Source organism: Pristiophorus japonicus, chromosome 24, assembly GCF_044704955.1.
Source record: "Pristiophorus japonicus isolate sPriJap1 chromosome 24, sPriJap1.hap1, whole genome shotgun sequence".
Taxonomy (NCBI): Eukaryota; Metazoa; Chordata; class Chondrichthyes; family Pristiophoridae; genus Pristiophorus; species Pristiophorus japonicus.
The window spans coordinates 19,138,977-19,152,746 of record NC_092000.1 but is presented as its reverse complement, the minus strand read 5'-3'; the positions used below and the strand labels follow the sequence as shown (position 1 = coordinate 19,152,746).

Genomic DNA, 13,770 nt, shown 5'->3' with positions numbered 1-13,770 from the left:
CTCGACACCTCCTCTTCCTTCCTTGAGGTCACCTCCTCTGTGTGGCAAGGTGTCTGGAAGTTAACTTTCTGATACCTTTCTTCAATATACAATCGTCACATTCCTTGTTGATGGCAGTCTGAGCTTTACCTCGTTCTGTTGATGATTGAATTATCGTGTTCCAATCTCATGATCTGGTCCCATCTTCTCTGTCGTTTGTGACTGTCTTCCAGACAGGGAACAGGGTGCATTAACCAGCAAGCATAATTACAATAGCTGTCTTCATAAGTTAATGAAGATTCCTGACACTAAAGACAAGTTCTCTGTATAAAGCTGTTACAGAAACGGGTATCTGGGTTTTACAGGAAAGAAGCCATTAACTATCGAACACAGTTACAATGGTCAACTCCGTGAAATCATTGGCAAGTCAGATTCGAGCTATTTCGGCCGGCACAGACACAATGGGTCGAATGGCCCTCCTTCTGTGCCATAAATTTCGATGATTCTCAGCATCCGCAGTATTTTCCTTTTGTTTAAAAGTACAATTGTAGGTTTTCTGTGAATTGCTGCACTGGAACCCCCTCCCGTCCTCTGAGAGAGCAAACGGGGCCTCGGTTTAACGTCTCATCGTAAAGACGGCACCTCCAACAGTGCAGCGCTCCCTCAGTACGGCACTGGAGTGTCAGCCTAGATTTATGTACTCAAGTTTCTGGAGCGGGACTTGAACCCACAACCTTCTGACTCAGGGTCGAGAGTGATACCCATTGAGCCATCACTAGCGCTGTGTTAAAGTATACTGTAACTGTCCATATATAACACGCTCTGTTGCTGTCCATATATAACACTGGATGAGTAGTAATTTCCTCCAATTAAATATTGGGAAGACCAAAGCCATTGTCTTCGTTTCACCTCACAAACTCCATTCCCTTTCCACGGATTAGATCTCTCTCCCTGGCAGCTGCCTAAGGCTGACTAAGTCTGTTCGCAACCTTGGTATCATATTTGATACTTTAAGTCATCCTCGACCCCGAGGGACTGCCTAAGAAAATCATATTTGGTCACAAAATGAGCATTCTACCTCCTATCTGTTCTGTCACTTGCACCGCCCATTTCCACCTTCGTAACATTTCCCATCTCTGCCCTTACCCCAACTTATCTGCTGCTGAAACCCTCATCCATGCCTTTATCACCTCAAGACTTGACTATTCCAACACGCTCCTGGCTGGCCTCCCACATTCTACCCTACGTAAACTAGAGGTGATCCAAAACTTGGCTACCCGTGTGCTAACTCGCACCAAGTCCCACTCACCCATCATCCGTGTGCTTGCTGACCTACATTAGCTTCTTGTTCAGCAACACATCGATTTTAAAATTCTCATCCTTGTTCTCAGATCCCTCCACGGCCTCGCCCCCTCCCTATCACTGCAATCTCCTCAGCCCTATAGTCCCCCTAGACCTCTGCGTTCCACCTATTCTGGCCTTTTCAACATCCCCGATTTTAAATGCTCCACCATTGGCTGCCGTGCCTTCAGCTGCCTCGGTCCGAAGCTCTGGAATTCCCTCCCTAAATTTCTCTGCCTCTCCACTCCTCTTTCCTCCTTTCAGACGCTCTTTAAACCCTACCTCTTCGACCAAGCATTTTGTCATCTGTCCTAACATCTCCTTATATGGTTCGGTGTCAATTTCTTTTTGATAACTGTCCTGTGAAGTGCCTTGGGGCGTATTATTACGTTATAGGTGCTATATAAATATAAGTCGTTGTTGTTGTTACATAAGAACATAAGAAATAGGAGCAGGAGTAGGCCATACGGCCCCTCGAGCCTGCTCTGCCATTTAATACGATCATGGCTGATCCGATCATGGACTCAGGTCCACTTCCCCACCCGCTCCCCAGAACCCCTTATCGTTTAAGAAACTGTCTATTTCTGTCTTAAATTTATTCAATATCCCAGCTTCCACAGGTCTCTGAGGCAGCGAATTCCACAGATTTACAACCCTCTGGGAGAAGAAATTTCTCCTCATCTCGGTTTTAAATGGGCGGCCTCTTATTCTAAGATTATGCCCCCTAGTTCTAGTCTCCCCCATCAGTGGAAACATCCTCTCTGCATCCACCTTGTCAAGCCCCCTCATAATCTTATACATTTTGATAAGATCACCTCTCATTCTTCTGAATTTCAATGAGTAGAGGCCCAACCAACTCAACCTTTCCTCATAAGTCAACCCCCTCATTTCCGGAATCAACCGAGTGAACCTTCTCTGAACTGCCTCCGAAGCAAGGATATCCTTTCGTAAATATGGAAACCAAAACTGCACGCAGTATTCCAGGTGTGGCCTCACCAATACCCTGTATAACTGCAGCAAAACTTCCCTGCTTTTATATTCCATCCCCCTTTGCAATAAAGGCCAAGATTCCATTGGCCTTCCTGATCACTTGCTGTACCTGCATACTAACCTTTTGTGTTTCATGCACAAGTACCCCCAGGTCCCGCTGTACTGCAGCACTTTGCAATTTTTCTCCATTTAAATAATAACTTGCTCTTTGATTTTTTTTCTGCCAAAGTACATGACCTCACACTTTCCAACATTATACTCCATCTGCCAAATTTTTTCCCACTCACGTAGCCTGTCTATGTCCTTTTGCAGGTTTTTTGTGTCCTCCTCGCACATTGCTTTTCCTCCCATCTTTGTATCGTCAGCAAACTTGGCTACGTTACACTCAGTCCCTTCTTCCAAGTCGTTAATATAGATTGTAAATAGTTGGGGTCCCAGCACTGATCCCTGCAGCACCCCACTAGTTACTGATTGCCAACCTGAGAATGAACCATTTATCCCGACTCTCTGTTTTCTGTTAGCCAATCCTCTATCCATGCTAATATATTACCTCCAACTCAGTGGATTTTTATCTTGTGCAGTAACCTTTTATGTGACATCTTGTCAAATGCTTTCTGCAAATCCAAATACACCACATCCACTGGTTCCTCTTTATCCACCCTGTTCGTTAAGTGCTCAAAGAATTCCAACAAATTTGTCAAACATGACTTCCCCTTCATAAATCCATGCTGACTCTGCATGACCGAAATATGTTTTTGCAAATGTCCCGATACTGCTTCTTTAATAATGGACTCCAACATTTTCGCAACCACAGATGTTAGATTAACTGATCTATAGTTTCCTGCTTTTTGTCTGCTTCCTTTTTTTAAACAGGGGCGTTACATTTGTTGTTGTAATGCTGTTACTGTCCATATATAACACGCACTGTTACTGACCATTTATAAACACACGAAAAGAAAGACTTGCATTTATATAGCGCCTGTCATGACCATCGGACATCTCAAAGCATTTACATCCAATGAAGTACTTTAGGAGTGTAGTCACGGTTGTAATGTGGGAAACGCGGCAGCCAATTTGTGCACAAGCAAACTCCCACACACAGCAACATGATAATGACCAAATCATCTGTTTTTTTTGTTATGTTGATTGAGGGATAAATATTGGCCAAGACAGCAGGGATAACTCCCCTGTTCTTCTTCGAAATAATGTCATGGGATCTTTTACGTCCACCTGAGAGATCAGACGGGGCCTGGGTTTAACGTCTCATCCGAAAGACGGCACCTCCGATAATGCAGCACTCCCTCAATACTGCACTGGAATGTCAGCCTAGATTCTTGTGCTCAAGTCCTTGGAGTGGGATTTGATCCCACAACCTTCTGTATCAGAGGTGACAGTCCTATCCCCTGAGCCATTGCTGACATAGCTACTATGCTTTTTGTCATGAATGTTTGTGTAACTGTAAGAACACAGTTTCCCTCCAGCAGAGTGGCAGTTCCTGTCGGTGACGTGGAGAGTATAGAAGGGCTGAGTATGCGATCCGCTCTGCTCAGTGTGTGCGAGGTGCTACCTGGAGTCACAGGTCCTGAGAGACCATAGCGTGGGCAAATCATGAAATCAGGAACTCTGTGCCTGATCCTGGGTGAGTAAGGGGGTTGCTGAAATGGGGTGATGGGTCTAGGCAGTTTCAAGATAAAGATCACAAATTTATATTGCAATTTGTGACATATAATGACCGAAACCGTGTTGAATGTGTAACTTAATCCGGATGGGGAATGGAAGTTTGACCAGCAGTGGTGATGAGTGCCTCAGCTGTGTTCATTCATGGGATAAAGCCCTCATTCAGTGTTTTAAGTGTAACTGTGTGGTGAGTTGGGAGGTGGCTCGTGTGGAGCATAAATGCTGGTATAGACCAGCTGGGCCGAGAGGCCTGTTTCTGTGCTGTAGATTCTATGTAAATGTCACCATGAGCAGCGTAATCGGGCAAAAGCTGCGCAGCGAGAGACTGAGAGAGGCTCTCAGGTTAAACCCAAAGCCCCATTGCGGCAGCAGTTATACCAGAGGCGCGATCGCCACGAGTCGTGCCGTGAGCGCAGGAAGTCTCTTCACACAAAGCCCCTTAAACACAGCTCGGCTTTGCGGAGTTCAAGCCAGTGGCTCCGGCCTCCTCCCTCCCCACCGCCCTCCCCCCCGGCTCACACCTCAAAGCGGGGTGTGGGAGATCCTGACACCTCGGAGAACTGGGTGTGAGTTCAGCCCAGTCCGGTCAGATAGACGTGTCCTCTGCTCATGTGCCCCTTGTAGCTCAGTGTCAGCCGTGGCTCAGTGGGCAGCACTACTCGCCCACGTCAGAAAGTTGTGGATTCAAAGTCCCACTCCAGGGGCTTGAGCACAAAAATCTAGGCTGACACTCCCAGTGCGGTGCTGAGGGAACGCTGCACTGTCAGAGGTGCCGTCTCTCGGATGAGACGTTAAACCGAGGCCCCGTCAGCTGTCTCAGGTGGGTGTAAAAAATCCCACGGCCACTCTTTCAAAGAAAAGCAGGGGAGTTATCCCCGGTGTCCTGGGGCCAATATTTATCCCTCAATCAACATAACAAAAAAAAAATTATCTGGTCAGTATCACGTTGCTGTTTGTGGGAGCTTGCTGTGCGCAAATTGGCTGCTGCGTTTCCCACATTACAACAGTGACTACACTCCAAAAGTATTTCATTGGCTGTAAAGGGTGGTCATGAAAGGCGCTATAGAAATGCAAGTCTTTCTTTCCTTTACAGAGAGCATTGTTTACCAGCTCAAAATTCAGAATGGTCAATTCTTAGATGGACGGGTTAATTTTTTGTGGCCGTCCTTCTTGGGCACTGCTTCTGGTCTGTTTCATCGACCTTACTAAAATGCTGTTTTTATATCGTTCTTTCTGGTGCTAAAACAGTTTGCTAATGTCTGTGACGGGCTCTCCGAGGCCTGGCCAGGCGGATGTCTTTTCTTTAACCTCGCCCCTTATTTCTGCAAAAACAAAGTCTTGGCCAGGCTTTAACAGTCTGAAACAATAATAACGTCTGCAAAAGCTTTCCAACTTAGTCAAGCTTTCCAGCATGCCCTTCTGGTCAAGTTTAAAAGTTTGGTGTTTCTAGTCCATTCTTTGAGTTTTCCCTAATCATCATCATAGGCAGTCCCTCGGAATCGAAGAAGACTTGCTTCCACTCTAAAAATGAGTCCTTAGGTGACAGTCCAATACGAGAACCACAGTCCCTGTCACAGGTGGGACAGACAGTCGTTGAAGGAAAGGGAGGGTGGGACAGGTTTGCCGCACGTTCTTTCCGCTGCCTGCGTCTGTTTTCTGCATACTCTCGGCGATGAGACTCGAGGTGCTCAGCGCCCTCCCGGATGCACTTCCTCCACTTAGGGCGATCTTTGGCCAGGGACTCCCAGGTGCCGGTGGGGATGTTGCACTTTATCAGGGAGGCTTTGAGGGTGTCACTGAAACGTTTCCTCTGCCCACCTTTGACTCGTTTGCCGTGAAGGAGTTCCAAGTGGAGCGCTTGCTTTGGGAGTCTCATGTCTGGCATGCGGACAATGTGAGTTTTCCCTAAAAGCTGGTATTGAAAGTTCATCGGGAAAAGTCCCGATTACTTTAGCAGCTGGGAAAAGGCCCGTGATACCAGGGCTGTTGGGTGCACCTTCTGCAACTGGGCTTGAGGCACATGTTGGGGGCAGTGGGGAGCAGATTGACCTCCCACTCAGCCTGCCCTGGGGATGTTTCATGCTGACATTGGCTATCAAGTGCAAATGAGTCCCGCTCTTCAGCCCTGCTGTTCAAGGTTTTCATTTCAAAAGGGAAACAAGCTGATTAACAACTTTTGCAAAAGCAAAAAGGACCGTACAACAACAACTTGCATTTCTCTAGCGTGGTTAACGTCATAAACCGTCCCAAGGTGCTTCACGGGAACGTAGTCAGGCTAAAATTGATACCGAGCCATACGAGAACAGAAGAAATAGGAGCAGGAGTCGGCCATTTGGCCCCTCGAGCCTGCTCCACCATTCAATAATATATCTTCAGATGCTCTAATAATGACTCCACGAGACAATGTGTTATGCTTGAACTGTAGTGACCTTCGTCCATTTAATGTAACTCCAGAGTGAAGATCACACCTGGTGGCCTGCCTTTCATACTAGGCCTGGCACACCTGTACCGGTAACCCACAAGTCTCCCACTGCAGTGCCCTCTGGTGGCACACCTTGTAATAGTACAAGCAGTAACCATGTAGGATATATGACATCACTCTCTCCCAAGTCCTTAGTGTAAATCGCCTTTGCATTGACTGTGCTCTGGGCTTAGCTCTATCTGGTTAACCCTTTGAGGGTTGTTTCTATCTTGAGTGAGTAGGTGGTGTTTCGTTGGTAGTAGAGTTGCTGGTGACTTCTGTTTGTGCGTCCATGACCACTCCATTCTCTCCCCCCCCGCTTCCCCCCACCCCCCTCCCCCGCCACATACAGATTGTGCCATTGGCTCATTACATTCATATCTCTTCAGGTCCCCCAAAAAATTTGCACTTACAGTATTGCATTCATGGTACCGAGGTATGTATATTTGAATGGTGAGGTAGATACTTGGAATATACTTGGAGTGAGTGCTGGGGTCAGTGTGTGAGGACAAACTAATGCCAGAACTGCTGGATGGTGTCCAGGTAGTCTGGTGGTGGCGTGGTGCCCAGTGCTGACAGTGGGAACCCGGTTGGCTCAAGTTGCCTGCTCTTGGGGCTTTTGCCGTTGCTTCTAGTGTCGGGCAGGTTGACAGATGCCTGATCTCTCCTTGCACCCTGGGTCGCTGCTGCTCCCTGAGGGGCAGTCGTCTATCAGTGCACAGGGAGCTGCTGACTCGCTTGCCTGGGCGTTATTTGGTTTAGGATCCTGGCTGGTCCCAGTCCCATTTGGAAGAACCGTTGCAGGTGACCCTTCGTTCTCAGGTGTAGCCTTGTTGGCGATAGGGTCTGAGGGCTGTGCCTTAGCGCAGTTTGCTCTTTCAGGCTCGTGGCGGTTGGTGCCATCAGGTGCCTGAGATGTGGAACCGATCGGGGGCAGGGTATCGATACCGGTGCTGTTGACCTCCTGAGATCACTTGCTCCGCAGCTCGTATGTATTGGCTGCTTGTGGCCACACTCGTGGTGCATCACTCTGGTCCCAGGGACGCAGGCTACACATTCGGTAGCTCGCTGGACCTGTGTGCTCCCGATGGGTGTTTGCCCGCTGCATTGACTGTATGCAGTTGAAATCCTACATCACACAACATTTCATTACTTATTGTAAATAACCTGTAGCTCCGATCGCAATCGTGTGACTTTTCCTTGCTTATTGCATGCACACAACTCTGATCATCAATTACACATTTTACATGATCGCAATCGCGCGACTTTTCCTTGCTTATTGCATGTACGCAACTCTGATCATCAATTACACATTTTATATCGAACTCACAGTTGCTGTCACATTGATTGAGAGTGTGGATCTGTCCCTTTAAGTGTGGTGAGTTGTGGACCTCCTTTAAGAGAGCCTTGCTATCTTTACCCCAATCCTCTTCTTCGCTTGGTGCCACGTGTTGCTCCATCAGCACTGCATCTCCTGGTCCAACTGCCACCATCTTTTTCTTCAGCGCCTCACCTCGTGGTTTGGGCGCCATCTTTCTTCCATCTACGATGTCGACTGCTATGATCCTCTTCTCCCCGGGTTCTGCCACCGAAGCTGGGAAGTCGCCTCTGGGTCTGATTTTCTTCCTCCGGAGTCCTGCCACTGGAGCCTGGAAGGTGCGCTCGGGTCATCTCAGCTGGATCATCTCCACGCAGTCGTGCTGAGTGGTCTGTGCCTCGGGTGCTGTGCTGGCCTGCTCTCTGGTGTCGGATCCAGCCTCAGGTGGGGGTTTGCTTTGCCTCTGAGCGCGGGGGACGTTGATCGCTGGAGGGATGAAATCTTCCCAGCTCCAATGGATCTTCTCCATCCACCTTCTTCTGAGTAGCTTTGGTCCATCTCCTGCAACAATCCACAGGGTTAAATTGTGCACCGCGCCATCATGGAGTACCTTTACATCCGCACTACCGACAACTGGTATAAGTTCATTGGTGTAGGTGCGCAGCTTTGCCTGAACTGGGACCAACTTGGGTCGTTCAGCTTGATTGTCCCATAGCCTCTCAAAGGCTTCTTGATTCATTACTGACTGGCTCGCCCCCGTGTCCACTTCCATGAAGACTGGAATGCCATTTATCTCGACTTCCATCCTCATCGTGGGGCTGAGCTGCCTCTCTGACTATCGCTTCATAATCCACGCTGGATTCATGGCCATCTGCAGACTCTTCATCAACACAGTGAGTCATATTTGTTTTACACATTCGCTGGAGGTGGCCCTTTGTACTGCCTTTACATACATAGTCTTTAAAACGGCACTGGTGAGCCCTGTGAGAATCACACATGGTGGCCTGCCTTTTATACTAGGCCTGGCACACCTGTACAGGTAACCTACAAGTCTCCCACTGTAGTGCCCATGTAGGATACATGACAAATAAGATCATGGCTGATCTGATCTTGGCCTCAACTCCACTTCCCCGCCCAGTCCCCTTGACTCCCTTATTGTTCAAAAATCTATCTCCAACTTAAATATATTCGAGAATTCCAAAGATTCACGACCCTCTGAGAGAAGAAATTCCTCCTCATCTCCGTTTTACATGGGCGGCCCCTTATTCTGAAAGAAGGAGACGTTGGGACAGGTGACTAAACGTTTTGGCCAAAGCACTCGGATTTTTAGCCGTGTCTTAAAGGAGGAGAAAGAGGCGATGAAGTTTAGGGAGGGAACTCCAGTGCTGAGGGCCTTGCCAGCTGAAGGCACAGCCACCAGTGGTGGAGTGAAGGAATTCGGAGATGCACAAGAGGCCAGTGTTCTCAGAGGGTGGGAGGCCGCAGAGATCGCAGAGCGTTGTAGAGCTGGAGGAGGTAAAGAGAAAGGGAGAAGTGAGGCCATGGAGGTCCTAGAAGTTTAGATCTGAGATACGCCGGCATGGACTGGTTGGGCCGAATGGCCTGTTTCTGTGCTGTAAATCCTGTGTAATATTGGCGGATTGGGAGCCAATGTAGATCAGCGAGCACAGGGGTAATGAGTGGATGGGATTTGACGCGAATATTTTCTTCAACCACATGAACATTTTCTTTTCCTCCCAGTGATCTACTTTGGCAATGGATGGGGTCCAGGGAGAGCGAAGGGATGCAAACCTGGATTCTATCTTACAACGGACAGGGACTGCATTGGTGAGTCATAACCTGTAGACTGGCTTCTCCTCTTGTTCTCCTCCGCTCTCATATATTTTTAACAGTGGTCTGGATGGCAGCAAGGTTTGTAAACTCACTTTGAGAAACAGTTGGAGGTATGGTGTCCAAATTTACAGATTATACCAAATTGCAATGGGTGAGGGGGGTGGGGAGGGGGTGGGATGAGGGTATAGCTAATGATATGGAGGACTGCACCGAAATATAGGACAATGTAAACAAGCTTCCAGAGTGAAATTCAATACAGCAAAGTGTGAGGTGGTTCATTTTGGTAAGATGAATAAGGAAGCCATTTATTCCTTGGAAGATAAGAAATTAATTTCTCGTCCTTATTTTCAAATCCCTCCATGGTTTCACCCCTCCCTATCTCAGTAATCTCCTCCAGCCCCACAACGCTCCCCCCTCCCCCCCCCCGAGATATCTGCACTCCTCTAATTCTGCCCTCTTGTGCATCCCTGATTATAATCGCTCAACCATTGGTGGCCGTGCCTTCAGCTGCCTGGGCCCCAAGCTCTGGAACTCCCTCCCTAAACCTCTTTGTCTCTCTACCTCTCTTTTCTGCTTTAAGTCGCTCCTTAAAACCTCTTTGACCCAGCATTTGGTCACCTGCCCTAATTGCTCTTTATGTGGCTCAGTGTCAAACTTTGTTTTATAACGCTCCCGAGAAGCGTCTTGGGACATTTTATGATTTTAAAGTCGTGCTATAAATACAAGTTGGTTCCTCTTCTTCCTCTTCCTCTTCTTTCTCCTCTTCATTTTGCTCTTCTTTTCTTCTACCTCCTCTTCCTTGGAGTTCACCTGGAATCTGTCATCACTGACCCATGATACCTTGTCGCCACAAACAAAAGATGTTGGAATGATCTACAGTTGATGTTACACAGTGTTCCTGTACTTGCTGAGAGTAACAACACACAATGGGCAATGGAGAGGACAATCAAAGAAAAGGGCAGTAACAGTGATGGGCTTTGTCACTGACGCTAAATGGAGCTGACTCCTTCATTTTATGAACATAATTCCCTTTGTGCAAAGGGAAAAAGTTTATTGTTTGCAACCAGTGTCGTCATGGTGTCTGCAAATGTGGGCGTTCTTTCTCCCATAGCTTCTCCCCAGGCCCAGGTGTGTTCTGTCCACAAAAAGCGGGACAAGTCCAATCCGGCCAATTACCTCCCTATCAGTCTACTCTCAATCATCAGCCAAGTGATGGAAGGTGCCATTGACAATGCGATCAAGCTGCACTTACTCATCAACAACCTTCTCACCCACTTTTTACTGGCTGGAGTCATGACTAGCCCAAAGGAAGATGGCTGTGAATGTTGGAGGTCAATCATTTCAGCCCCAGGACATCACTGTAGGAGTTCCTCAGGACAGCCCAACCATCTTAGGCCCAACCATCTTTAGCTGCTTCATCAATGACCCTCCTCCCCCATGATAGGGTCAGAAATGGGGATGTTCATGAATGATTGTACAGTGTTTAATTCCATTCACAACTCCTCAGATAATGAAGCAGTCCATGACTGCATGCAGCAAGACCTGGACAACATTCAGGTTTGGGCTGATAAATGGCAAGTAACATTCGCACCACACAAGTGCCAGACATTGACTATTTTTAACAAGTGAGAATCTAACCACCTCCCTTGGCATTCAGTGGCATTACCATCGCCAAATCCCTCACCATCAACATCCTGGGGGTCACCATTGACCAGAAATTTAATTGGACCAGCCATATAAATACTGTGGCTACAAGAGCAGGTCAGAGGCTGAGTATTCTGCAGCGAGTGTCTCACCTCCTGACTCCCCAAAGCCTTTACACCATCTACAAGACACAAGTCAGCAGTGTGATGGCATACTCTTCACTTGTCTGGACGAGTGCAGCTCCAACAACACTGAAGAAGCTTGACACCATCCAGGATAAAGCAGCCACTTGATTGGTACCCCATCCACCACCTTCAACATTCACTCCCACCATCACCGGTTGCAGTGTGTACCATCGACAAGATGCACGGCAGCAACTCGCCAAGGCTTCTTCGGCAGCACTTCTCAAACCCGCGACATCTACCACCTAGAAGGACAAGGGCAGCAGGTGCATGGGAACATCATCACCTCCACGTTCCCCTCCAAGTCACACACCATCCTGACTTGGAAATATATCACCATTTCATTGTCGCTGAGTTAAAATCCTGGACCTCCCTCCCTAACAGCACTGTGGGAGCACCTTCACCACACGGACTGCAATGGTTCAAGAAGGTGACTCACCATCACCTTCTCAAGCGCGATTAAGGATGAGCAATAAATGCTGGCCAAAATGGAATGTACCATATGAATGGAGCATGTTTCTGGGACCCCTAGCATGCCCAGCAGAGGAAGAAGTGTGTAAAATTAAAACTTATGCCCCAAACTTGCACCAATATGAGATCAGAAGCGTTAATCCCCTCTCTAACTTCCAGAGAGAAAGATTCACTGGTTCCCACTGTGTCACTTAATTTAACCAAGCAATCGCATAATCCTGTTTCTCCCCATTTCAGATGACAATGAGTGTGGTGGTGTTGATGATAATATTGTAACGGCATTGTGCGGTGCACACACAGAATGTTACAACACACCAGGGAGTTACTACTGTACCTGTAAGAAAGGATACATCAACCCATCAGGAAGCACCAACTTTACCAACAGGACAAACTGCCAAGGTAAAGAAGTGGTTCACAATTTGTGCCTCTTTCTGCGCGTGTTGAAAGGATGCAGGGATTTGTCCCCCGTGTCCAGCACTATTATTTTAAAGGTCCTCCATTTGACTTTGCAGTAAATATTGACAATCATCCTCCTCCAATCCATCTGATTTCATTCTTCAGTTTTCTCTTTGCATTTAGGCTTTTTAAAGTTATATAAGTCTGGCTTCTGGTCTTTGGTAAAATCAGGTTAAACTTGGATCAGTCGGAGGTCCCTGTCGGGCTCCAATTAGGGATGGGCAATAAATGATGGCCCCGTCAGCGACACCCACATCCTGGGGCTACAATGGGGCTGCAATCTGGAAGCTGAGAGTAGTGTCCGATTCTTCTGACCGTTATTTCTCTCGTAGCTTCTCCAGACTAGACTCTCTGTGATGGAAACTCTTGGCCTCTCCATAGATTTGGAGAGATGACAGGAGCTCCCGTCTGCTGTGCGCAGCAGAGTTCCGAGCCCAAAGAGTCGCGAAGGTCAGGAAGGGTCTGTAACCGGGACTGGCTGTGAGGACTGAATCGGAGCAGGCGAGTGTCTGTGGGGAAGCGCAAGGCAGACACATTTCTGCTCAGGGGGTGAATCACCTCAAGGGGGAGAGACACTGAAAGAAAGAAAGCCTTGGATTTATACAGCTCCTTTCACGACCACCGGATGTCACAAAGCGCTTTACAGCCAATGAAGTACTTTTGAAGTGTAGTCACTGTTGCAATGAAAGAAACACGGCAGCCAATTTGTGCACAGCAAGCTCCCACAAACAGCAACGTGATAATGACCAGATAATCTGTTTTTAGTGATGTTGGTTGAGGGATAAATATTGGCCGGGACACCGGGATAACTCCCCTGCTCTTCTTCAAAATAGTGCCGTGGGAACTTTTATGTCCACCTGAGAGGGCAGATGGGATCTCGGTTTAACATCGCATCACCCTCAGCACTGCACTGGGAGTGTCAGCCTAGATTTATGTGCTCAAGTCCCTGGAGTGCGATAACAGTGACTATACTTCAACAAAAAAGTACTTCATTGGCTGTAAAGTGCTTTAGGACGTTCGGTGGTTGTGGAAGGTGCTATATAAATGCAAGTCCTTCATTCTTTACCGTTGGTTTAAAGTTGAAATTATGCCAATAGTGAGACCCACTTCCCCTTACCAATCTCGACAGTCTCTCACTTTCCAGGTATGCCTCCTCCATAACCACCTTATTAAAAAGTGCACGATGATGTATTTTTCATCCAATTAGGGAAGTTCAGTCACTTGCCAGTGAGGAGCAGAATTTAATTTGGAGCATTATGACTAAATACAGGAAACATCTGTATGTTTTGAGGAAGTTACAGAGCTGTACACTTAATTGCTGTAAATGGATATAAACAAATGCCTCGATCGGGAAGGTGCAGCTCAGCCAATACTCACGAGGGGTCATTTCACAAATGCACACTACCACCATGAGACTT

General features: G+C 47.6%; 1 protein-coding gene across 1 annotated transcript in view; it reads left to right on the top strand.

The window, feature by feature from the left end:
- The first annotated feature begins 3,624 nt into the window (after positions 1-3,624).
- Positions 3,625-13,770, top strand: part of LOC139237978 (adhesion G protein-coupled receptor E2-like) — a 92,363-nt gene continuing 82,217 nt past the window's right edge. The window contains exons 1-3 of the mRNA XM_070867341.1: positions 3,625-3,949; positions 9,507-9,593; positions 12,134-12,295. Of these exons, the coding sequence (XP_070723442.1) occupies positions 3,919-3,949; positions 9,507-9,593; positions 12,134-12,295 (280 nt within the window). The 5' untranslated portion in view covers positions 3,625-3,918. The remainder of the gene's footprint in view (positions 3,950-9,506; positions 9,594-12,133; positions 12,296-13,770) is intronic.